Source organism: Syngnathoides biaculeatus, chromosome 2 (assembly GCF_019802595.1).
Source record: "Syngnathoides biaculeatus isolate LvHL_M chromosome 2, ASM1980259v1, whole genome shotgun sequence".
Lineage (NCBI taxonomy): Eukaryota > Metazoa > Chordata > Actinopteri > Syngnathiformes > Syngnathidae > Syngnathoides > Syngnathoides biaculeatus.
Genome location: NC_084641.1, coordinates 32,679,060 through 32,705,746, shown reverse-complemented (window position 1 = coordinate 32,705,746; position 26,687 = coordinate 32,679,060). Strand labels below are relative to the sequence as shown.

At 42.3% G+C, this 26,687-nt stretch overlaps 1 protein-coding gene across 8 annotated transcripts in view; it reads right to left on the bottom strand.

The window, feature by feature from the left end:
* Nucleotides 1-615: 615 nt before the first annotated feature.
* hdac7a (histone deacetylase 7a) overlaps nucleotides 616-26,687 on the bottom strand; it is a 61,881-nt gene continuing 35,809 nt past the window's right edge. For 7 of the 8 annotated variants that reach the window (XM_061801294.1, XM_061801312.1, XM_061801340.1 and 4 more), the window contains 24 exons: nucleotides 25,881-26,061; nucleotides 24,806-24,896; nucleotides 24,186-24,306; nucleotides 23,647-23,747; nucleotides 23,029-23,151; nucleotides 22,825-22,937; nucleotides 21,724-21,825; nucleotides 20,099-20,270; nucleotides 19,274-19,479; nucleotides 14,255-14,455; nucleotides 12,428-12,659; nucleotides 12,120-12,253; nucleotides 11,798-11,918; nucleotides 11,224-11,273; nucleotides 9,876-9,983; nucleotides 8,633-8,688; nucleotides 8,399-8,486; nucleotides 8,199-8,318; nucleotides 8,033-8,130; nucleotides 4,943-5,061; nucleotides 4,437-4,570; nucleotides 4,227-4,308; nucleotides 3,986-4,124; nucleotides 616-2,559 (listed from right to left, as the gene is read on the bottom strand). In XM_061801294.1, the coding sequence (XP_061657278.1) occupies nucleotides 2,517-2,559; nucleotides 3,986-4,124; nucleotides 4,227-4,308; nucleotides 4,437-4,570; nucleotides 4,943-5,061; nucleotides 8,033-8,130; nucleotides 8,199-8,318; nucleotides 8,399-8,486; nucleotides 8,633-8,688; nucleotides 9,876-9,983; nucleotides 11,224-11,273; nucleotides 11,798-11,918; nucleotides 12,120-12,253; nucleotides 12,428-12,659; nucleotides 14,255-14,455; nucleotides 19,274-19,479; nucleotides 20,099-20,270; nucleotides 21,724-21,825; nucleotides 22,825-22,937; nucleotides 23,029-23,151; nucleotides 23,647-23,747; nucleotides 24,186-24,306; nucleotides 24,806-24,896; nucleotides 25,881-26,061 (2,935 nt within the window). In that variant the 3' untranslated portion in view covers nucleotides 616-2,516. The remainder of the gene's footprint in view (nucleotides 2,560-3,985; nucleotides 4,125-4,226; nucleotides 4,309-4,436; nucleotides 4,571-4,942; nucleotides 5,062-8,032; nucleotides 8,131-8,198; nucleotides 8,319-8,398; nucleotides 8,487-8,632; nucleotides 8,689-9,875; nucleotides 9,984-11,223; nucleotides 11,274-11,797; nucleotides 11,919-12,119; nucleotides 12,254-12,427; nucleotides 12,660-14,254; nucleotides 14,456-19,273; nucleotides 19,480-20,098; nucleotides 20,271-21,723; nucleotides 21,826-22,824; nucleotides 22,938-23,028; nucleotides 23,152-23,646; nucleotides 23,748-24,185; nucleotides 24,307-24,805; nucleotides 24,897-25,880; nucleotides 26,062-26,687) is intronic. The other variant, XM_061801330.1, reaches the window with a different exon arrangement.

The following is a 26,687-nucleotide window of genomic DNA, read 5'->3' as shown; positions in this document are numbered from 1 at the left end:
GGAATCAAAAAATGCTCGTAACATACTGTGTCATAATAAACATGTTTGTGCATTGCATGATAATCTTTTTTTTCCACAACTTTAAAGAGGACTGAAATGAACCCTGATAGGAAAAAGGCTCATCAGATGGGCTTACACCGCATCACTCAAGTCACTTCTTTTTTACTTGTAATTCAACGCTATGCAAGTTTGATATTTTTGTTGTTTGCTTGTATACATGGAAATAATATGAAATTCCGATACTGGATAGCCAGTAAAGATCCGAATTGGACAGCCCTTCCTGCAGAGAAGCCAGCTCTAAATGCTTCAGCTCATACATGATGCAAATGATTTGTTGCTTATGATGCATATAAAGAACTAGAATTTGATTAAAAATCAATCATAGGGTTTGGTTCTGAACAGCTGGTGCTTTGATGCAGTAAATGGATTGTGCAGACTGTGGTGGTGGTGGTCTGGGGGGAGCATTTTGTGACTATCTGAACCAAAAATCTCCAGAGGTGGCATAAATCATAAGCAATAAACTTACAAAAAAAACCCAACAATTATGGATGCATACCTTGCATTTAAATTAATTGGTTCTGGAGTGTCTTGTGTGTTTGCCCCCCACCATTAATGAAACAATTCGGTACAATGCGTTTTTCTTTGGGGGCGGGGGAGGGGTGTTTGTTGCTATAACTCTTTAAGAGTTGATGGTAATTATCAACATTGTCTGAGAATCTAGAAAGAAATTGCACAAAAAGCTGCTCTGCACATTACATTCATAACTGCAACTGCTGTATTTTCTGGCAAGATCAAGGGTCATGTCCATTATCCCTTTAAGTTTCCAGTGTGCATGTATCTAGCCTGTTTTTTCTTTTTGTCTCCACAGAGATGTCAATTTTCAATTGAGTGATACAGTATTACAATTAGTTTTTTGTTTTTGAGTGATAAGGTAAAACAATAAGACTGGGGTTTTTCCCCAATTTACCGCTACAAAAACCCTTGTGATTAAAATTGTTAGAGGATTAAGACATGGATTTTCAATACATGCATTAAAAAAACACAACCATCCAATTTCTACAAATTACAGTGCATTACTTTTGTATAAAACATTACTAAATTCTTCTGAGCCAGAGCTGAGCTACATTTGGAAAAAAAAACAAGACTTGGGTTAGTTTCTTAAATTAAGACTCAATTAAGGACAAAAGTAAGTAAATGGACATCAGTCTTTGAATGTGTTGCTCGCCCAATCCACAGGTTTAAATGCTTCTAAGAACAGTATACATTCTGGATGCTCAAATTAAGCCATTATTTGATCATTAACAATTCTACCATTGAGAAATACTCAAGTTGTTGATGCCTGAGGCAAAAATGGAGTGTAACACCACAACCAGCAGAGGCACTGTTAAGCTATCATCGACCCGGAATACAACTGCCATGCAAACCACAGAGAGAAGCTCTTATCTCATTAAAGTATTTCATAAAGATTTTATTCTCACCAATGTGGGAATTGTCGGAAAAAAAAAAGTAAAAAAAAAAAAAGCCCGTCTCTCGTGTATATTACGGTTCCTATGGAAGCCCTTCTTTCCAAAACCAGGGTATTTTCAGGCAGTTGTACTTGGGTGATGTATTCAAGAGAATCAAAATTGCCATTACTTATTTGAATGGTCCGCTTGGGTGGGGAATGAAAAAGACGATTTAATACAAGCGCTACGTCAGTGAAAGCAAATTCTCCTTTACTTTATGCAATGTCAAGTTGTACAGTATTTCGGTCTTCGGGCGCAGTTAGGAGATCCTAAACGAGTTAGGGCTAAATGCAAAACCATTCATTCAGTTACACGTTAAAGACAGTTAAAAACATCTTTTAATAATTTTTGCGCCCCCAGGCTTTGGAATTTTCTAAAAACTTCACATTAAGGAATGAACAGTGCAATCAATCAAATCAATCAAGGACTTTTTGCCCTTTTTTTTACTGTCTCTTCATTCTCTCATAGTGGTCAAATTGCATTCAAGACATTATTAAAACACAAAATGTTCTGCATTTTTCCCACTGTCGCTCTTTTTGTCATTTGTGTATGTGTGTGTTCACGTGTGTTGACCTGATGTCAGTGATGCAATTTGGTTCCCATGTGCTTCAACAAGGTATTTAGGGGCAGAATGCAGCTCTTGGTCCAAATATTCAGGCAGGAAAGACACCATCTGCAACACAATGCTTGACGGAGAAACATTTGAATGGTGTGTGTGGGTGTGTGTTTCACAGAGCTGTTGTACTGTACAAAAGGCACAATTCATTGTCAGTCAAGTTCATAAAACATCTTGTATTGCTCTTTGGTGAGGTTTCACAAGGTTTACCGCCGAGTGGTTCTCGGCGTTGAGGTGCTTCGACTACGTTTAGATGTCTGTGTGGTGATAAGGCAGATGGATTGAAGGTTGCCCCCACCCCTAACCCCCCAAACTGTCGTGCTCGTGAGCAGTGCTGGCAGTGCTACAAGTGGGGCCAGCCAAGTTCCTGAATGGGAGTTGATTCCAGCATTTGGTCATATGGAGTCAGTGTCATGTTCCATTGGCTCATCAGGAACGCTGCGAGGAAAAGACAGAAAACGGGAGGTCAGCGTCTGACTGACGAGCTCTGCCAGGGAGGCATTTCCCATGACTTTGTGGGGGATGTGAAGCAAGCGCAAAGGTGGCAGATATGCAGTTGGAAGGTGTAGATCCTGGATTTGTCACCCACTTCCTGGTACAGTTTTCAACAGACTTAAATTTTTCTAAAAAACAAACAAACAAAAAAAAAAAACCACGAGCTATGTGACAAGTTTCTGGGAATTGGAGGCGGCGGGTATCGCTGAATGTTGTACAATGCGGTGCTGATCCAAATGAAGTTTGCTCATCCGTGGAAATACCATTTTCACTCGCTGTCTACATTTACTACGCTGAATGTTTTGCAATATTGGGAAAAATTCATTTTCCCTTACCTTTATGAAGGGGTGCGACCTCACTCTGATAATTTTTTTTCTTTTAAATTGTGGAATTTTTTTTCCCCTCCCTTTCTCAATGAATAATGCAAGATTCCTGCAGAAAATTTTATAACGCAAGAATTGCCAGAATGGCACATGATACGCTGCTGGGCCTCGAAAAGGAGATTTATTGCAGAAATCGCTGGAGGTGGGCGACAATGTATTTGCAGCATATCATCAGCCGTGGAACTTGTTTTGGAAGGTATGGCTTTATGGAATTCCAGAATTGAGCAACTGCATATCAGGAAAAAAGGTTTTGTGCTTGCTTCTGCGGAAGAACAGAGCTGCTACCTCAGAAGACTTCAACAAATCAAACGCCATTTTGACCAGATTAGGCGAATAAAGATAACTAAATGGAGCTACCGCATTGTACAGTTCAGCCCAAAGTTCTTTTTTCAAATTTCGCACTAATTTAAATATGAAATGAATTTGTGTGTGATGATTGAGTACGTTTATCCTAAGAAAAAAAATACAAAAATAAAATAAATAAATATGGTCGGTTAAGAGGTACGTGCACCTTTGGAGTCAGCACCCTAACAGAAAGAAAAAGAAGAAAGGCCTTTTCAGTAAATGGAAAGACATTTCTGCAATCTGTGGACAAAGAATGCTAATGCTAAAAATAAAAACAATGCTAATAACAAAGCAATGTGTTTCTCTTAACTGAGTGGTGACGTATACACACAGAGATCGTTGTACAGTAACTGTATACAACATCACTGTCGGGACTGACCAAATTTCATCTGCTCTTTCAACTGGATGTATTTTATTGAATTTGTTTGTACCATGTTAATCTTGCCTGAAGAGTAGATAAGGTACAGTGCATTGTGTAAATGTTTGCTCATCTAGATGCAGGTAGATCGACATTGCACATTAGAATCTGTTCTCAATTGCCTTCCCTGGATAATTAAGGGTAAAATACATACATAAATAAAATGGACTGCTTGATATCTGGGTGTGAGATTTTGGGATTTGGAGAGTTGTGTGTCCAGTACCTTTTGCTGGAAAGAACTCCCACAGAGAGTGAGGCCAAAGCATTGACTGCATCTGTTTCCTCACAATCTCGTCTCTGAGCAGCCAGGTAGGACAAACCCACGGAGCCACTGTAAGCCTTCACGCTCTGCCAGTACTGACCTAGTACACACAAAACACACACAGAGAAATGACAGAATCAAGCTTTGACAAGAGTGTGGGACAGACTTTTGTATAGCAATGGAATTTAATTGGGCTGCTCACTTTGAATTTGTATGACCGTCTGCAGGGAGCGGATAGCATTAGCATTTGGTTCCTGAAGCAAGACTTCTTCAGACAGTGGGTCCTACAGGACAAAGAGGACATAAAAGATTGTTAAACTCATCAGAAAACTATTGCGACACTTTACCACAAGGATCAAGTTGTGGGAGGGGGAGATTTTTAAAAAGAATTCCATCATCCAGTATGCGTCACCTGTGCACCAAGAAGCGCACTGACGCAGGCCTCAGATGCGTCGCAAATGGCTGTGAGGTCGTGACCTCCCTCCAGGGACAAAACCAGACGGCCCCCTGCTAGAGACATCAGCTGGCGAGTCAGAAAGCTGAAACCTGGAAGACAAAACACACATAAGTTACGATGAGATACAGTGACCAAACCAAAGTGACGCTTGCTTTGCTGCCTTGACGTAAGCTTTACTACACTTCCCAATATTTGTTTAGGACAAGTATATATTTTGACGTCCCATTGCAATACGCCAAAAAGCAGTCACTGTAATTATGGTCACATCAGAGCTACAATAAGTCATGCTTGAAAACACAACTCCTGCTTTTCAGGCTAAACTTGACACGAGCTATAAAAACCTTTTAATACATCTCTGACGACGGAAGAAATGAAAGTTCCTTGTTGATCGGAACATAGTGTTGCTTTGAAAAAAAAAACTATTACAGAGGGCTGAGCATATGGTGAGGAGCCTTGCTTACATTTGGCAGAGACCTTGTACCCTCCAAGAGGTGCGGGGTTGCCCTCCGCAGCGTCAAACCCGGCAGAGACCAGGACGACGTCCGGGGAAAACTCCTGGGCAATGGGCATCATCACAGTCCTGCAGTTGCACAAAAACACATAAAGCCCACTCGTCATCAATTAAGGCTCAGTTGGCCATACTACCATTCAGCAGGAAGCTAAAATATTACATGAGCTGAACTGAACTAGGTTCCATCGTCATTTGCAAAAGTGTCCATGCCAATGTAAGCTCTGTGCACATCAGCAAACCTGTGTCACAGTGTAAAAATATTTGATTTGATTTTTCATGCATGCCCTTATTCTGCTTCTTTGATATTGTTGTTTGTTAGCATCTACTGTTAGGAGCGATCTGTATAACATAGTCAGGTTTTCAATGTTTTCCGCAATACTCTTTTTTTTTTTTTACACTGGAAAAACAAATGCATCAAAGCGAGCAGTGGAAAAGGGCATTTGGGACATATGACTGGTTCTGTGCACGGGGATTCAAACTATATCGATTGCATAGTGCGTCTGAGAGTATCTAAGATCAACACCGTTGTGTGATCGGTGCTCTGTGCTTATAGAAAATGTTGAACATTTTCATTGTACTGAACAATTGGGGAGGGTTTCTGGCAAAAACTCGACCTGAGCTCAGTGCAGTCGGCAAAGTTCAAAGGCAGCGTGAGACAGTCTGTTTCCTATTAGAGCCCTGTCACTCTTCTCACGTCATTGACAACATGGAGAAAAAGAGGGAAACAGTCCATCTGGGAACCATTTAGCTTCATTACTCTGCCTGGGGACTTTGGAGACTCCCCCCACTCGCCCCCACCACCGTCATGCTCTTTGTACACACACAAACACATGCTGCTGCCATGACTGCATGCAGATGGATGATATGAGCTCATTGACAAAAGTGAGAGCATGCACAAGTGAATTGTGCATTCCCATACAGTAATAAAACAACAACCAGGCAGAGTACACAAAGACCAATTGAGACATCCCAAGAAAACATTGTACTGACACAAATACGTATACACATATACACAGACACACAGTGCATATTCAAATCGCAAACAAATTCCTCCTACATACAACAATGAACAACTCCTCCCTGTTAGAGACATAGCGCTCCCACCCCACTCCAGCCCCCAGCTCCTGAAGTAACACATGAAAAGATGGGAGGGAGAGGACAGTTATTAAAGATCAATCAGACTTGGCTGTAACGGATGGGGTGGGGAGGGGGTTGGGTGTTAATAAAGAATAAAGGTGCAGAGAAAAGTACACCCAAACTGGCCTGTGAAATGTGTGTTTCACTAAATGGCTAACAGGCTTTCCAGTAAAATTTCTAAATGTTATTATTGATCGTTATTATATTATTATGTTATTGTAAGGTGGTGACAGGCTGAACGGTGCAGGAAAGAAACTGCAATATCACATTTTAACCTCTACCAATCTGAATTTGGAACAGTTTAGACAACCATGTTTGACTCTTGCTGTTAAGTGAAAAGTATTTATCTGCAAAATTTGTTGAGGGAGGGGCTTTGAAACCGTATAATTTTTGTTTCTTTGCACAAAACAGGCCAACAAAAGGGAAAAGATGGAGCATTTTCATTGGCCAGAGAGAGTAATTTGAAGGAAGTATATGTAATATGAAAAACAAGAAGATCAAGAAAAAGAAGAAGGCTTAATGTTTACTTTAGCCAGTTTGTAGAGAAGCACGTTATACAAACACATAACTTCTGCCTCTCCCAATAATGTGGCCACTCTATCCCATTTTCCAGTAACCACATTGTTGCTACTCCTTCTTGGGGCTAGGAGCATCAGACAGCCAAAAATTCTATTGATGCCAACCATGCACCAATGACTATCAGGCCGACGAGCAGGAAGGAATGGCCCATAAGACTTAGGAAACATTTACGGCCGAAAGGATCAATATTTATGGCGGCAAAATACTACTTTTGTCAAAATGAAGCTCATCAAATCACTTTAAATTGTTTCTTTGGCACTCTGAAGTCACCGGAGACGCTGAGCCCGTAAACAGCGTATACCTGAGGTTTTGGTTTTTTTTGCAAATAAGAGAGGACAGATTCCAACCATAACCTGTGAACAGGCCAACGTGCGAATGTCACTGTGACTTACTACCTGGAATCGACTGGCAGATGTTGCAATTAAATGTGGCCCAACTAGTTTTTCGCCTTAATTGGACGCTATCGAAATCAAAAGAAGAGAAAGATGTCCCATGAAAATACAGCAATTTAGTATGAAGCCACAGCAGTTCCCCATGCTGGTGAAGATGGCAAGTCAGTGTATCTCCATCCAATCAGAGAGGCTACAGTTACATGGAGGACTGTCATGGTACAATCTATTTAGAATCAATAATCGTAGCAACATTGGGAGTACTTGACTTCCCCTCCTAAATATAACAAAAACTTTTTAGCTACTGACCTGCACTTTATTCTCACTTTCGACGTCACTCCCTGAACTGCATATTGTGGGTACGGAGTGTTGAGTGCACATTTGACAACTTAGGACAAGACATGCAGCCTTTGCTAAATGGTTAGTTAGCATTCATGATTAGCATTAGCACACTAGCAATTACTATTTTAGGTGAAAAGAAAAAAATACCATACAGCTCACTCATACATCATATGTACACTGCACCTTCAGATGCTTCGTTGTCATTTTTGTCAGTTTATCAGTGGTCCAATACTGCACATCAATAAACATCCGGTTGGAACATTGGTTCTGGTGGAGGAAACACGGTTCCGAGCGGAAATCTTTCCTGTTTCTTTTGTGATCCCAGCAGCGCTTCAAGGCGCCTTATTCCAGAAGTCGACTTTGCAGAGTTATTCAATTTTTATACCCAGCCCTAATGACATCCTAATATAAAGCAGTAGACTGTAATAGGTATTCGAGTTTGTCAGCTTTATGTCAGTGTTCTCACTTGGATTTTCAGTGGCTTGATTTGAACTTTTAGATCTGGTTTTCTGAGCATGTACTTGTGTACAAATGTATTTCATTGCTCCGAAGAAGCACCAGTTTTTGTACTTTTTTTTTTTTCTTTTCCCCACCTGAATGCGGAAAGGTACTCTGGATCCCCCATGGGAGGGTCCAGTCCACCTGTCCACGCCACATTCACGTTGAAGCCCTCACCAGCGCCAGAGCCGACCTAAAATGAAAAAGATTTCGTCAGAATTGATTGCATCCCGGTACATTGGACCCAGATCCCACACCCACCTCGGCAGGTGAGCCGCTGCCAGGAAAGAAGTTGCCATGATCATAGCGATGAACCGACATATAGAGGACGCTTGGGTCACTGTAAAAGATTTCCTGGGTCCCGTTACCATGGTGCACGTCCTGGCATCATAGAATATAAGTATTTTTCACATCACTATTGACACCAGCAGCAGAAAATAAAGCAAAGATGACACACTTACCCAATCAACAATGAGAATTTTGCTGACACTGAGCTTCTGTTGGAGCTGTTTGGCTGCGATTGCCACTGAATTAAAATAGCAGAAACCCCTGTGAAGAAACAATGCCAGCATAAATTCAGAGGAGAATAATACAATGGAAGACTGCAGTGGTTTGACCGGCGTCTCTTTAAGAAACCCAAGTGTCTTCAAGATGTTTATCTTGACAATAGGAGACTCAAACCCACATACACTTACATTGGGTTGGACGGGTCTGCGTGGTGCCCTGGTGGTCTGACCACAGCAAAGCCATTCTGATCGGAAAAGAAGGCATGATCAGCTTGTTACTCAAAATAAACACATCCATTAATATCAGGAAATGGGTTCACAAAATTTGGGGGTGGCATTATTTGCCACTGAAAATAACAACACTTGTGTCTGACCGAGTTACCCGTTGAGTTACTGTAATTTCCAGCCGATAAGCCGCAACTTTTTTCACACGCGTTCAACCCTGCGGTTTATGACAGGTGCGGCTAATTTGTGCATTTTTCCGAACGGCCGCAAGGGGGCACTCGAGCGGAAAAGGTAAGAGTGAGACTGGTGGAATATATGTGCAGAGGAAGTGACTTTTACCGGTCCGGCCCTGTTAGCGCTGCGCTAGCGTGTTACCGCCGTGTCTCAAATGATTTTTACCGGTATGTTTTTTTAAACCGGCCATGTTAGCGCAGTGTTAGCCTTAGCGTTAGCGTGGCGCAACTAGCATTAGCACGGCGGCGCTAGCATTAAACTGTCTGTGTACCGTCTTTCTTTGTAAATATCTCGTGTTTCAATGTGGGTTTCAATGTGGGCACTTGCGACTTTTACACAGCTGTGGCGTATTTATGTACCGAATGGTATTTCCTTTACAAATGTACTGGGTGAGGCTTATAACCAGGTGCGCTCTGTGGGCCGGGAATTACGGTACTAATTCAATCAAATCAATCAAAAGTAATTGATTCGGTTCAATATTAGCTGCCACTCTCTGGGGAAACAGAAGATTCATTATTTAAGTACCAGATACGCCTACATGCTGTCATTTAAACACACAGAGCGATACGTATTTAATAATAGGTTTCAATACGATGAAATATAATGGAAATTAGTATGATGGAGTTCTTTACATTTAGAAGACCAGCATAGGTGCAAGTGCAGGTGTACCTGATGTAAAGACCAGTGAAGCCTGCTAATCGTTATGAGGGAAAAGAAAGGGAAAGTAAGGAAATATGTGCCACAAACATTGTTCTGACAGGAAAGTGTTTTAGACTTGTCATGTTGAGCCACATTTAAAAAAAAAAGGCTACTACAAGTGCATGCATTCTTTATAAAGGATTTCATTAAAGTATTGTCTTGTGTGTCTCTTGACTGCATTTATGTCATAATAGAAATTAAATAGACTGAAATCTTGCCTTTGGGGAGACCAAATCAATAACAAAAGTAAAAAAAAATTAAAAAATACTCTTACCTTCAGTTCACCCTTGGCCACTCTGACAGCCAACTCGACAACACTGCCAGCGGCCATGCGTGATGCTGTGGACGTGTGCGACTCGTTCCAGATGGTGTCGTTGTCAACCTGCAACACGAAAGACAGCGACATGACAAATCAATTTTCAGGCACAACCATCCATCAGGCTTCTTACACCTTTGCAAAGGGTAGATTCAAATGCATCTGTTTTCAAAGCTTTTGCAGTACTTTTTGTGATGTCAACTACATTTTTCTTGTTTCAATATACATGTAGTAAACAGATGCTCAAGAGGATTATTTCATTGAATCACATAAAAAATGAAATATTGTGTTATAGTGATAGAAGTAGTTCGTTTCATAGGACAAAAAGTGAAAATTAACTTTAAATACATCCAGTACTGTTTTACAAACACATTTAACTGCACTGTATTTTATTTATCAAATTGTCTCCCAAAAAAAAAAAAAAAAATCAGAAGAATAAATAGGTATGGAACTCCTGAGGTCAAACACGATTTGATCTGAAACACGAGTCACTGTCCAATTTGTTCCGATCTCAAAATAATTCATGCCAAAGAAAACAATGCAAATTAAAGTATTAAAGTAAAACGCTTGCTAACTACCAATTATTAGCTGTTGAAGCTTTTTTTTTTTTTTAAACAAACATTTCAACAGTTCGAATTGCCATAAGAATCATCAACACTAGAACAATTTTTGTAATTGAATCAGGATAGCACTCTGTATATCTTGCAAATTTGCATCTCATTCTATATGAACATAAACTCACAAGTGAACAAAGACGTTAACCAGTTAGTTCTAGTTAACATAACAAACCCATAAAACACTCTTCCCTTTCAAAATGGATGAAAACACACATATAAGACACTCGACAATCTAGATTATGTTTTGACTACAGAGTGGAAACTTTCCTGAAAATGTTGGTTACTTTACAAAAGTTTTTAATTCTCACTGCCATTCTGAATTTGGAGGTTACGATTTCAAGCACTTAAAAGGAAACCATTACACTTAATATTTTGTTTTCCGAATTTCTTTGCAAGATCCATTTTGGTTCCATCGTGTAATTTTTAACTAAATGGGATTACTAGCCACCTGACTCAACATCAGAAACAATCTGTATTGGTTCATTCCCGTGTCCTCGACATGTTGCTTTTATTAGTCATGGTCAGAGAATGTCAAGAGAGCGTGTAACTGCAGTCCAAAAAAAAGTGGATGTCTTTTTATTTTTCATTTGCACTGCATTTCATGTGAGATCTTTCATTACACCCAAGCAGAGAACATACAATGTCATTATTTAGGGTACTGACTAGGTGGATCTGCATTTTAAACTTACCCCAACACCTCCGCACGGTAACATGACAAACATCCTTTGAGAGAGGATACCTGAAAAAACAAACCATGACATCACTCAAATAGTACAATCCATTTTTTAAGCTATAAAAGTGGTAAGGAACAGAACTCCTAAAAGTGAGGTTATCAAAATGCAGTACGAGTGAATAATGTAAGTGTAGCACAACTGGATGTAACGCTCACACTGCCACTTTGGATCACGTTTGCAGTGCCAAGGAACTTCTCATTTATCGCTAAATCATTAAATTGAGTGGCATGGTTCTGAGGTTAGGGGTTCAAATACGAGCTCGGGTCATTCCATGTGGAGCTTGCATGGGTTTTCTGCGGCTACTTCGGATTCCTTCCATATTCCAAAAACAGGTTTCTTATGCTAATTGAAGACGACTCATCCATAAATGTGAGTGTGGGTGGCTTTTTTTGTCTAAGGGTACCCGGCAACTGACTGCTGACTAGTTCAGGCTGAACCCTGCCTCTCGGCCAAAGTCAGTCAGGATGACTCCAGCTCACCGGAGACCCAAATGAAGAGAAGTGGTACAGAAAACACTAAGTCAGCATACCTGCCAATTTGCGGTTGTCCAGTTTGAGCCTGTTGAGCGGGTTGGTGCCATAGAGCAAAACATGGCGCTCAGTATGGACGGACTGCAACTCTTCCAAAGTTGCCTTACGACCACGAATGCTCTGTGACAACACAAGGAGGGTGGCCATGGCATTGGTTAATGACACATAATTGGTAGTGGATTACGAGGGCGCACCCTTGGAACATCAACTTTATTCAGTCCCTAAAAAAAAAGTCTTAATTCAACAAAATAGCCATTAGGGAGAAACCATTTCATTTTCAAGACAACTTAGTGCTTTGTCGGCCCGTGTCTTGTGACGTACCTCACACTGCCCCCTTAGGCCTCTCTCCTGTAGTCGGGACCAGATGCTTTGTATCCTCCCAGCATGCTCTGGGTGACTGCTGTTGTCTCCACAGGTACACTGGTGCTTCAGCATCTGTGAATCATACACCAGTCCTGCACAGGCGAAATAACCTCATATGTAGCGTTCACAAAGACAGTCTAAGTGATCACAGCGTCTCCTATTAGGCTTCAATGTTTTAACGTCACGGGCTACGGTCGCAGTGTCGGTGAAACAAGGTTAAAGAGCATGCAAACTTACACCAGGAAAGGCCCTTACGTGACACTCACCAGTTGTGAAGCGTGATTTGATGCTGGCCTCCTGCCCGGTCAGGCTCAAAGGTTTTTCAGGTGGCGTGAGAGATGTGGAGGCCGGGGAGGACTGTGTACGTGACAAGGGCCGATGCACAGCCAACGCGCCACAGACTACACCGCCTCCACCAGTACGTAGCATCGGTACCGCCAGCGTCTCCATCTGTCGATGCAACTGCTGCAGCTGCTTCTGCTGCTCCCACAGTAAGGACTATAAAACATTGAGAGATGCTGATGAGACAGAAGGTACATCATACATAATGTCACATAGGAGAATCACAAAATGGGACTGCTGGAACACTTAACACCTTTAGAAATTCAAAAAATAAAACTGTCTACAGGTCAAGAAAACAAAAATCAACAAAGTAAACAAAACCTGGTTGACACAAAGCAATTTGCCTGAGCTGATTTCCTCAGCCTCAAATTTTGTTCATTTGTTGTGTTGTTGAGTGTTCTTAATTTCACGAGCGTATCCATGACAATTAGCCCGAAACAAATAGTGATGACAATGAGGTAACGAAAATGGATTTGCCAAAATGCAATAAAATGGAATTTATCACTGGAAGTGGTATGCAAAGAAACATGTGACAATTTTACAGTTTTTTTCAGTTTTATACTGTTGCTATTATAAGTCATTTTCAACTTCACTGTGCTAAAAATCACACAATATATGTGCGTGAATGAGAAAGGTGGAGGGGGAAGAGTGAGGCTACAGGGAAAAGAGATAGCGAGGGTGGACGACTTCAAATATTTAGGGTCAACAATCCAGAGCAATGGTGAGTGTGGTAAGGAAGTGAAGAAACGGGTCCAAGCAGGTTGGAATAGCTGGCGGAAGGTGTCTGATGTGTTATGTGACAGAAGAGTCTCTGCTAGGATGAAGGGCAAAGTTTACAAAACAGTGGTGAGGCCGGCCATGATGTACGGATTAGAGACCGTGGCACTGAAGAAACAACAGGAAGCAGAACTGGACGTGGCAGAAATGAAGATGTTAAGGTTCTCGCTCGGTCAGAGTGAGCAGGTTGGATAGGATTAGAAATGAGTTCATTAGAGGGCCGGCAAAATTTGGGTGTTTTGGAGACAACATTAGAGAGAGCAGACTTCGATGGTTTGGACATGTTCAGAGGCGAGAGAGTGAATATATTAGTAAAAGGGTGCTGAGGATGGAGCTGCCAGGCAAAAGAGCGAGAGGAAGACAAAAGAGGTTTATGGATGTGGTGAGGGAAGACATGAGGGCATTTGGGGTTAGAGAGGAAGATGCAGGAGATAGGCTAAGATGGCAAAAGATGACACGCTGTGGCGACCCCTAACGGGACAAGCCGAAAGGAAAAGAAGAAGACTGTGCTAAAAATGAAGTTTGACCTCTAATAAGAGATGTGTTATGATTACACCAACAACAAAACTCACTCTCTCTCTCTTTACTTTTTCAAACAGTATCTACTGCCCGCCAGGCAATCACTGACTACTACTAATATAAAGTTGTAAAAAAATACAGAGAAAATAAAGAAACAACATACTCAGGTATGCATCATGTAAAGTAAAAGATAGACACTGTTGTTTTGAATCAAATTAAAGTGACTTCAATTTTTGCATTAAATGAGGACCAATCATTCCTGAAAATGATTATTGTGAACATTGGTTCCCAACTGAACACAATTTAAACTCTATTCAATAACCAATGTGGTGAAGACGTGGATAGTCCTCCATCTAGAGGACAAACGGCTGAATAACAACTTTAGAGGACCTACTCTACTTTATGTATAGTTTATATGCTCTAATTTCTTAGATTGTGTTAAGTGCACTACCAACCTGGTTGAGTATGAGTGCATGCTGTAGGTTGATTTGCTCTTGACTACTGGATGTATTTGGATCCACCTCCCTCAGAGAATCCCCCCTCACTCTACTCTGAAAAGTCTTCTCTGAGGGCGACGTCACCCCCCCGTCCTCAGAGTCCATGTCCTCGGAAGGGATCTGAAGCAATCTGGGCTTTTCACTGGATTTGGACATAAACTGCACATGTACAAACCACAAACTGTCAAATATTGAGATTTACATGACATTTAATAATGTGAAATTGGCAGATACCATTCAACTGGTTCATCTCCTTAATGAATTGTCCTTAATCTTTAATATTGTTCCAAATTAGAAAATCTCATTTCAATTTGATGTACTTAAGTAGGATTGTAACAGTTAATCGAGGTTTCTCGTAGAACCAGAATTCATTTTGAGTCCAAGGTGGTCATTTTGCAATACATGCATGAAAGTCATTACATTTACTGTAAATAATATTTACACCGTACCTTCTTTGGCATTCATTTTACCATGCAGTACAGATCGATTTTGTTTAACATACTGCTGAAGTAATTGTGTTTGTAATGGCAAAAGTTGCCCCAACATATAATATAGTGTCTGTACCATAGTTCACTACGGCCTGTTATACACAGAAAAAACGGGATGTTTATGTCCTGATTTTGTTTATTCCTGACAAAGGGCAACAAAATACAGTATATGTATTATCCATCCATCCATTTTCTTAGCTGCTTATCCTTACAAGGGTCGCAGGGAGTACTGGAGCCTATGCCAGCTGTCAACAGGCAAGAGGCAGGGTATTGAACCCGGGACCTCAGAACTGTGAGGCCACGGTTTGCAGCTGCACAACTGTGCAGCCTCAGAATATGTATTATGAAATTACTTTATTCGATTAACCTTTGGACACAGGTGTGTTAAGTATGGACTTGTCCCGATAACAGGGTACGAAACCAGTTGGTCCAAACAATCTTTGTTAAATGTTTACAATACTAACGACCCAAAATTTGTTGTGTGTGCGGGGAAAGCCAAGTACTCTCTGAATCACAACACCAAGAACTGTGACATGAAAGAGAATGTAGCCAGAATTAAACCAATCAAAGAAGCACCCTAACTGAGGAACAAAAAAGCAGGTGTAATTTTTTGTTTTTTTTCATGCGTGTAAGTGGGTTCCCTTTCCAACAAGTGTCATGATCCTGCCGCTCCAGCACGAGCTGTGCGGGTGCCCGCGCAGGTGCGCTGATTGGGAGGTACACACCTGCCCCTCATGCAGCCTGATTATGCTGTGGATTTATATGACCGCGATGACAACTGGCCAGCGCCAGTTCGTTGATCTTCATGTCCCGTTCGTGTGCTCCGGTATCCCTGATTGAACCTGTGTGTACCGACCTTCGTCCGTTCTACGACCTACCTTGTAAGCCTGACTCCTTCGTTACTTCTGCCTGCTTTGATTGTTCCCCTGTGTACCGACTCCTGCCTGTCCGCTCACCTGCTCTCTTCGCCCGACGTCCCAACTACCGCTGCTGCACCGGACTGCCTGCTCGATCCCCTACCTCTGCATATAATAAACGTGTCTCCTTGAACTACCTTGCATCTTCTGAGTCCTGCATTTGGGTCCTACTCTCGTTCCGATGGGTCGTGACAGAACGAATTGGCCATCACAGGACCCAGCAGGAAAGACCTGGCGTCGCCGGGACCAACGCAAGGTCTGCCGGAGGACCAAGCCTCTCCAATCCGGGTAGGCTCCCTGACGTCCTCAGCTTCCTTGTCTTACGCTCCGCCAGCGAGGTATGAATACGTCCCGAACACGACCCGTCCGGCTCCTCATATTCTTCTGGACTCTGACTTTTCGGAATATGAGGAGGACCGTGATTTGTATGACCGGCTGCCTGAGTACGACTCCGATGACTTTGATTTTGAATCTCTTTGACCGGCTTTTCATCCCAGTCAGTTTGCTCCACCTCCCCGTGTTCCCAGCACCCGAATGTCTTCACCCGGTGGATACAAATACACCAATCCGTTTGAGGGAACCCGCTTGGCCATCTACCCGGGACCTCCGCGTGGCGGCCAGAGGAGACGCCCCGGCCGGGCGCTCCCCGGGGCCTCCCGCTGCACGGCAACTAAGACATCGTCCTCCCACTCCTCGCGAAACCGGAGGACCCCCAGCTGGTGGCGAAGTTTCCAGCCCAGAGGGAGGAGGAGCTGCCAAATCGCGATGCATTCTACCGTGAAATGCGGGCGGAGATAGAGCGGCAGAGCGCCAAATTGGCGGCTCTCACATCCCAGGTCCGGCATGGATTTGCGAACCAGCCGAGCTGTGCTGACGTCGCAACGGCGACGGACTCGCTGCTGACGCAGGTTCACGTGGCAGTTGGAACAGACCCGCTCCAGAGACACGCCCACGTGTCAGTTTCGACTGACCCTACTCTCGTTCACGTCGCAGTGGGAACGGACTCGCCACCTCGTCAAGTGCGCGTCGCAGTGGGTACGGACTCGCCACCTCGCCAAGCGCACGTAGCTGTGGAAACTGACCCACCTCCTCGCCATTCCCAGGTCGAGGTTTTGGCTGTTTCGAGCAGAGTTCACGCGGCAGTTGGAACTGACACGCCCACATGTCAGTTTCGACTGACTCTCGTTCACGTTGCCCTGGAAACGGATTCTCCACCACGCCACGCCCATGTTGCTGTTTCAACGGCTGCACTACAAGCTCACGTGGCAGTGGGGACCGACCCGATGCCGCCTCACGTTGCTGTCCAGGAGGTGGCGACGTCTCCACAGCCGCTTCTCGTCCGTGCTCTGGAGTGCCAGTGGCGACCGGCCCGCGGACGCTCCACACTCCTGCTCTGTCGGCGACCGGCCCGCGGTCGCTGCCCGTTCCTGCTCTGTCGGTGACGGGCACGCCCATACGTTCCCGTCCAGGAAGTGGCGATGGTGACACTGACGCTGCCTTCTCACATTCCTGTCCAGGAGGTGGCGACTGTTTCCCGCCCAGGAGGAGGTGGAGTTGGTGATGCTGCCTCCGCCTTCTCACGTTCCCGCCCAGGAGGAGGTGGAGTTGGTGATGCTGTCGCCGCCTTCTCACGTTGCTGTCCAGGAGGTGGCGATGGTGTCGCCGCATTCTCACATTGAGGTCCAGGAGGAGCTGGGGAGTTTTGTGGAGCCACCCTGGAGCTGGAGAGACTTCAGGATGGCGGTCATGGCTCTGGTCCTTCTCTCCATCTTCCTATTCGCTCCAGATGGCTCCCAGCCGCTTCATGACCTGGCCGCGGTAGCGACCAATCCCTGGTCGTCTTGCAAACACGGCGTGGGAGGTTCTCGTCCGGAGCAGTGGCCTGCGTCGTTCTGGTTCCTGCTTCGCCGTTTGGTTCCTCACAGAGGTCGTCCGCCTGAATCGCCCCTTGGGGACCCTGGTGCTTGGCGTCCGGGTCGTCCTCCTGACCTGTCCACCCGGATGCCTTGTGTTTGGTGGCCTGGATAGCCACCAGACTGGGGTTGGGGGGGGGGGGGTTCCCCTCCTCCAGACACCCTTTCCGGTGTGAATTTATTTTTGTTTTTTAATATTCATGTGTGGGGTCTCATAGATAATCTTTTTGGATTTGAAAAATCCTTGTGTGTATGCCAGACGTAAGCGATACAGTTTGGTTCAGTTTTGTTTATGGTGGTATGTTTGCCATTACAGTGGTACCTCATTTCTAGTAACAAATTCAAGTTATGAACCGCCTCTTCGGAAAAATATTGTCTGTTACAAAGGCACATGAAAGGAAAATATAGGCACTGGACTCACAGCACCCAAATTCCAAACATCCATCCATCTTCTTTGCCGCTTATCCTCACAAGAGTCGCAGGGCATCCTGGAGTCTATCGCAACGGGCATGAGGCAGGGTACACCCTGAACTGATTGCCAGCCAATCGCAGGGCACATGGAGACAGACAACAGTCGCACTCACAATCATACCAAGGAGCAATTTGTAGTGCCCAATTAATGTTGCATGTTTTTGGGATGTGGGAGGAAAACGGAGTGCCCGGAGGAAACCCACGCAGGCACGGGGAGAAAATGCAAACTCCACAACAGGCGGGTCCGGGATTGAGCCTGGGACCTTAGAACTGTGAGGCCAACGCTTTCCAACTGAGCCACCGTGCTGCCCAACCGAACATAAACATCCTATATTTTGGTTTGTGTGGCGCGATAGAGCTGCTCTCCTATTGGCTATTGCCGTAGCATCTTCCTGGCATACCATTGGCAAGGAGGGACGTCAAGCTTTACCCATGATCCTTTTTGATTCCCTTGGACACGTAACTGTCACTGAATCACGCTAGCACTTTCACACGCTACCATATATTGGTACAGTACAACTTTTTCGTGAGTGTTTCGTTTCTGTTTTTTGCAAGTTTATTCAGTTTTATTCACCACGGACCCCAAGAAACGTTAGTGGAATTACATTGTGTGTTTTGTCCATTTATAGATAAATTTTTTCAGTTGTCAAACGTTTGCCTCCTCCTCCGTCCCCAACAGTCGTTTATGCTTGTCACTCTCTCTTGTCTTCGCAAAGTTGCCCAACGCCAAAGGTAAAAGACCATAATTTTTATTATTCTTTACATTATGTACTTTGAAAGCATTTTTAGGGGGTTGGGGGGGTGGAACGAATTAGGCTATTTGCATGTAAAAAGCACTTGTACTTACAAAAAATTCAAGCGACGAAACAACTTCCGGAACGGTAAGTATAGGTACCACTCACTGTATTTGGCACCCTTTTTTCAGGATTTCAACCTAAGTGGTGAATACCTACAATATACTGTCGGCCATAAGGTGATGCTAAACACTCCATTTGCCAAAGACAAAAAACAAACTGACATTTTCTTATTATAACCACACACAGGATTTTGGATGCCCCGCATTATTTACTTTCTCAACTTCATGTTCTTTGTTTATTGACTAAACTGAACTGTAATATTTGATGTAAACTATCTTTAATGTTGATACACTATTTGTTGACATTTCAAAAAAGTAACAATTCTGCCTACCTTGCCAAGGTGAGTCTGCTGTTTTAACTGCTCCAGGAGTTGCGTGTTGTGCTGCTGTTGGAGGAGGTGTGAGTGAAGGGTCCTCGGATTTTGCGGGAGGGGCTCTGAACGGGTTCTGCTAAGGGGCTTGTGGGCTTGAGCGCCCCCTGGAGACAGTTGGTCCAGATGAGGGGAAAACTGTAGTGGGACCGAGTCGAGTCTAGGAACTTGTTTGAGACAGACAGACGGACAGCAATTGGTGTCACAATGTATTACTAGAGGAGAAACAGAGATTATCAAACACATAGAACATAACTAAACCACAAGAGAAGTTCATTTGGATGAGGTTGGAGGGAGCAGGATCACAATGCAGTTGATTTCAGGTCAATTTAACCACTAACTGAGCTCCTTTTGTTTCTATTAAAGTTTTAAATGAATTGTCATTTTATTAGAATCATGATACATAATATACATTCAGAGTTATTTCACGATACGTTTGCATGTATCGTCCCATTCTTATATTTGTAAAATTAACTGTGATTTAGTCTCCCCCTTTCTCACTCAAATCTTACCAGATTGTTTTTTTACATTAAAGATAGTTTTTGGGATTATGGGCCAAGTGTTGACACCCCCCCAAAAAAAAGTCTCATTTCCCTTGAGGATTTTTTTTAATTGATTTACGGATATGTTTATACAGTATAATCGCAAATTGATGTGTGCATAAAATTGTAGATGCTTCTGAGTGATTTTTCATGCAACAATAATCAATAATCATCCTTATTATCAATGAATGGGTGGCTGAACCTAGGTACCTAGGTAATATACTGGATTTTAAGTGCATCTTACCAGTGAGTAGCGGAGCGTGTACCAGTCCTGATGGCTCCAGGATGATAACAGGAAGGCGTGAGCTGAGATGACCTGCTTGATCCTCTCTGCTCAGGGGCAACAAGACCTGTGGGCCTCCAGGTGAGACCAGGGCCCCTTGACCAAGCTTCAGAGGGGACAGCTCCCCTTCAACCTGCCCAACAGATTTGTTGTAGAATGTTATTTTATGGTTAAAAGATTTAGACCTTTTTTCACAGCAATCATGTACGACGTAGAAATGCATTAATGTTGGTTCCATTCTAATTTGAGAAGCAGGTTCCAGCACATTTAAATGGTGTGCAATGTATTTTTGGTTTTAATAATGTCCATTATCAGGCCATAGTTACATCCCTAGGCACAGGAGGCACATTTTACTTTCATAATCAAATCCTCTTTTTGAATGTTTTTAGATATACATATACTGATAATAATTGCTAAAACAACAAATATAGTCATGGCCTTTGACGAGTCTATTACTAGAACTGTTGAATGTATTGCCTTCAGCCTTCCTGTATGGAGTTGGCATGTTCTTACTGTACTGTGCTTGCATAGGTTTTCTCTGGGTACTCTGATATCTTGCCACATTTCAAAACCATGTATGTTAGGTTAACTGAAGACTCCAAATTGTCCTTAGGCGTGCGGTTAGGGTTAACCCAAACCCTGTCAGGTTTACCTCGACTCTCATTAGAGTCAGCTGACAGACTCCAGCACACCTGCAACACTAATTAAGGATAAGCGAGCTATAAAATGGAGGGAAGGATTAATTTAAAATCAATAATTTTATGTAGTGTAGATCCATCCATCAACTTTCTTGGCTGATAATCCTCACAAGGGTCACGGGAGTGCTGGAGCCTACCCCAGCTGTTAACGGGCAGGAGGCAGGGTACATCCTGAACTGGTTGCCAGGCAATCGCAGGGCACATAAGAGACAAACAGCCACACTCACAATCACACCTAGGGGGAATTTAGAGTGTCCAATTAATGTTGGAGGAAACCAGCGTGCCTGGCAAAAACCCACACAGGCACGGGCACATGCATGGCTGGGATTTAACCCAGGATCTCAGAACTGTGAGCTTCCCAGCTGGCTCATTGGGTTGCCTGTAGCGTAGATATCTTTTTAAATACATTTTACAGACCAGATGTGCCAAAAACATAAATCATGTATAAAATTTACCAATACATGTTGACAGACAATAAAATATAGATAGCAGTTTCATTTAAAATACTGATGGGCTGAAAGGTTCAAGAGGTATTTTGTCCCAATTGCAGTGAAAATGCCTCATTTGGGGAAGAAGCTTAAGACGTAGGTATATTTATTTGTGTCTATTATTGGGATTATATTACCGGATATCTGTTTTATATGATTTGTTGGTCTTTGTGTTTATTTGTATGTATCTTGCATGTATTTTGCTTTTCTCACGACCTTGTTCCTGAATTTCCCCAAAAGGATTTCTAAAGGATCTAATTGCTGTGCTCCAAGGTCTGTTTTTTTTTTTTTTTTTTTGGGGGGGGGGGGTGGGCACTGTCCTCCCCTTGGTCACCTTTCACAAATCCTTTTTTTTTTTTTTTTTTTATTTTTTCATTTTTTTTTTACGTGCAACGCTTACCCTGGCATTGGCCGGTAGACCCAGTGTGATGGTAGGCAGAGTGGAAGGACTCTGGATGGTGAAGTTTGCCAGAGTGCCATCTCTGAGCAGCAGCTTTTGTGCCTAGTAAATAGCAAATACGGTGCAATTTTTTTTACAAAAAAAAAAAAAAAATAGATATGCATTGCAATAGAGGTAAACGTTTCAACCAGATTCCTAAAACAATCATCAACGTAGACAATTTGTAAGCTGGAATATAAACCCTTTATAAAATGTAGCTCAATACCCATGTAAGGGCATTAACCTAATCAGCCACATCAAATGTCAAGAATCACACAAACAGCAGATGTGACTATGATTTTTTACTTTTCTGTGATTAAATCAATTATGCATAAGCATCTGACACACTCAGCACTCCAGCGGGTTTGTGTGCCACTGCATTAAACATGTCATTACTCAGTGTCTGGCCATGCTCCATTCACAAGAGGCTACTCTTTTCATAACACATCTGCTTGTTTGAAACCAGTTTAATTTTCCAAAAGACCAACTGGAGTCTCAGATGACATTAATAATAATAATGGGATCACTTTATCTATCCAACCATATTTGTCATCAAATCAAGAGAAAAACTACTGTCAGAGGCTACTCTAAAAAAATGGTGTAATTTTGAACAAAAAAAGCAGAGCATTTGGAAATAAACGAATACATTTTTGGTTTACTTGAAAAACACAATGAAAAGATCAAATAATATGCTATAACCACAAACATTTTTGAAAATATGTATGCAGGCTGCCTTTTCCTTACCAACGCACTAATTAAAAGTAAACTAATATATTTTAAGGTTTAATTGATAAACCCCTTTCAAATTGTGGCACAATAAAGCTAAAGCGGGATGCTTGTCTTCAAGACTTTCGTAAAATGTTTGAGTAGGAAAATGAAAGAATGACCTGTATAATAAAATAATTAACGTCGCTTGTTCTTGTTTTGATTTTTAAATAGTACTTGAATTTATCCATTCTAACACCTGAATCTTTACCGTGTGTCTGTATACTGTATATACAGTATACACACACACACACACACACACACACACACACATCGTGTTTGTGCACGTTTGTTCACCTCATGTGAGAGGCCGCCAGCAGATGGCATTAGCCCATTTTCACTGGGAAGACTGTCATTGGGGGAACTACAGCCCGAGACTGGAGTGCTGCTACTACTGGGTGACGAGTCTGCTGGGTGACAAGGAGGCAAAATGAGTCCGACTCAATTGGAATGAAGACAGTGAAAAGGTTTGTTTTGGTGTCGTTTCGATGATCTTCTTACCCAGTGCATCAGATACTCTGTGTCTAATGGTGGGTGGGGCGCTCTCTTTGCGGGTGAGCGGGCTCTGGCGGGTGTTGAGATGTTTCTTCAGCTTGTGCTTCACTTTTAGATTGGGCTCAGACGCTGATAAAGAAAACATGAGAGTTTCTTGAGGTGATCATTCACAAAACCTTGGACTTCTTTAAGTACGACAGATTGTTTGTCTCGATGTGCCCTGTGATTGGCTGGCAACCAGTTCAGGGTCTAGCCCGCCTCCTGCTAGAAGATAGCTGGGATAGGCTCCAGCACTCCTGTGACCGTTGTGAGGATAAGGGGCTCAGAAAAGAAAATGGATGGATGTGACCATCAATCATTATCACTCATGTTCACCTCAATGCACAAATAAGAGTCTTGGGTTAATCTAAAATATATGTCGTTGGAGTGTGGGAGGAGGCCAGTGTACCCCAGCAAAAATAAGAGTATATGCAAGCACAGGCAGAAGATTACACACGAAAAGGGCTGAGCTAAGACTTAAACCTCAAACCAAGCGTGAAGCAGATGTGCTAACCACTAGGGCAGTATGCTGACCTTCTTCAGATGGAGAAAGTTCAATCATTTCCTAGTTATTGTGTATTTTACCTGCTCTACGAAGACGCGTCCCTTCTGAACCCTCAGAAGATGGCAGCGAGGCAGATGAGACCAGAGGTTGGGAGGAAATACTCTGGTCCGGGCCCAGTTTTCTGTGAGCACATAGCACCAGTCCAAATGAACCCATCTGACCTTAAATTGAGTTAACTTCATGGAAGAGAAAAGGCCTCAACATTTTACAAAGTATCAGTCTATAATTTTGCACCACTGGATCCAGGGGAAGTTGTGATTTTGATGTAATGGACTTCCTTCTAACAATTTAGGACATCTGATACTCTTTTTTTTAAAAAAAAAAAGTATGTGATGATGAAGATCTAACAGAGGTACAATTTCTAGCATGTCTCCCATCAAAACCTTTGATGTGCGTAGATGTATATTTTTATGCAGAGTGTATTCTCTGCAAAGGCTTCTGGGAGCACATTTGGAAAAATTCCAGCCAATCTTACAAAATGATGAAATTTCAATTTGCATGTAGATACATGTGTTATGCAGGTAGTGTACTGCAAACTTGTATATGCATTGTGCAGCACCTGTATGTCCCTGGCGTAGGAGTCAAAGTGTTGGCGCTTGTTCTTTCCAGTGCCGCCTGCTTCTGCTTCTTCAAGATGACTTCCTGGAGTTTCTGTTTAACTAGCGAACTGGCCACCGCACCTATCCAGTCAACCAGTCGAAAATTCATCAGAAAAATACAGACAGAATCTTCATGATCAAGGTGCAGTTATTAAGTTTGTGCAAAAAAAAAAAGAAAAAAAATGCTCAGATATTTCACATTTAAGTTGTTAACAGTTAAATATGTGAAAAAAAAATACTAATTCTACATCAACTTTTAGTGAATGTTCCACTAAAGTGTGACGCATGATTATAGCACTTGTTTTGTGCGTTTGTGCAAGTATTAGTCTATGTGTGTACAAAAGAGGTGACAGAAGGTGTTCAAGTCAATATTGAGTCAGGTTATATTTAACTCAATGCAAACAGCCTTTGGAAACAGAGGAAATTGGATCAATAAAAGATAACTGATAAAGATGCAGTCTTTGGTTATGATAAACACTTAAAGCCTTTTATCCGTGAATACTATTTTTGGAATGGGGAAAACTATTACAAAATGTAATATTGGAATACACATGGCATGTCTGCCAGTGAACACGCTTACTTTGTTGACTCTTGTCCTTGTTTTTGAGCTGCTGCAATTCTTGTTGTTTCTCATTGTGCTCCTGCTCACGTCGCCGCTGCTCCATATTAAACTAAACATCAGGTAAATGGTTAATTTTTCAACATTTAAAAAAATTATATATTTTTTTTTAACTAGAACAAAGGTTGACAACTAAGATTTTTTTTTGTCATCGACGACGATATGACGAAATCTCAGTCAAAATCGATAAACCGATGTTTAAAATTGTCCAGCACACTAAAGCACCAAGGACCAGTTTCACATAAAGACATATTCCAACAGACCGGTATAGGATCAAACAAAAACAATCTCACTGCTACCCTGAATGTAGCCATTTCAATTAGTGGAAGCTTTGTGCGTGTTTTTCTCTTCAATGAGCCAGCCGATATCATCTTGTTTCATAGTATAAAGTGTTGTAAAACAGGACATCGTTGCCAGGGTCAGAAGAATTAAGAATAATTTTAAAATAAAGATTCACCTCATGCTGCTGTCATCATTCAGGCCACCAGTCTCATTGTTATGAATACTTTTCAGTGTTCAGCATCAGTGACGCTTGGACTACCTAGCGAAACTATCCATTACGTTCATCCACAACCAGCCGATTTTTCGTATCACGGATCTAGGCAGACGTATGAGGACCGCTTTACAGAGCATTAGAAGTACGGTGATGGCAGCAAACTGGTGAGTCAAGAGTCTAATGTTCGTTGGTCGATTGAAAGATGAGATGCTGAATACGAGTGATCGACCTCAAGGTTTAAACATTAGGGTAGTAGTCGAATACACAATAAAAACCGCATTAGAAATAACTTTTTTTGAATAACAATATGCATCGAGATTTGCAGCATTTTACCATCCTTATTAATAGGGTGCAGTTAACTCATTCACAAAAATGTTTTCATTAAGAGATGCGTTGGGATGCCTAAGTAGGAGCTGTATCCAAGAAATTTAAATGTGAACACTGACATGTAGGTCAATTGGCGGAGGGGACACTATTTGAGGAAATTCGGCATTAATTCAAGAAAAGTTTTACACATATTAAAGTAAGTATCCTTTGTACCCGTATGTGCTGTTGAAGCTGCTGTTGAGAGAAGGAGGTGCGGGTCTGCGAGGAGAATGGGCTGAGAAGCAATGGCGGGTGCAGGGGTGTGAGAAGAGCCGTGTCGGAGCCAGGGCGCATCCCCCGCTCTCCCACCCTGAGGTCCATGAGAAACGAGGTGACGCACAACACACAGGAATCTCTAATGAAAGAGACAAAACTATTCATCACATATTTATACTTGATTTACTCCATCTTATAAAATGGACCAAAACAGTAATCATATAAATTACATGCTACGTAAGTTTCCTGTAAATTAATTCAATTCAAACACAAATAAAAAAAGAAAAAAACAGATGGGGGTGAAAATAGAACATCATTACACATACTTTATCCAATCATATTTTATGAGGTTAGCTCATAAACCTTTAAATTGGATTGACTAAGAAAATGCCACCACCACACTTAATAAGTTAATTAAATAAGTAATGACTCAGAATATGATAGTAAAACCACTGTTTAATATACAAATAATCAGATCTCTTAGTAGTAGCTAGGTTTCGATATATACAAACAGCAACAGCTGTAGTCATTTGGAGAAACCATAAAATTCATTCAAAATTTCCTGAAAAACAACTTCAATGACCCAAAATGTCTGCCACATAAAGTCAGGAATAACATTTGAGGCTTAGGTTTCAAAGAACCGACTTTTCCCAAGGTTGAGCTCAACTGTAGATGTACTGTATGTAATTTCAAGTGTCTGCTGAGTAGATTGCAAAGTCTCACTGGGGACATTTTGAAACACTTTTTCACTCTATGCCCGCCTGG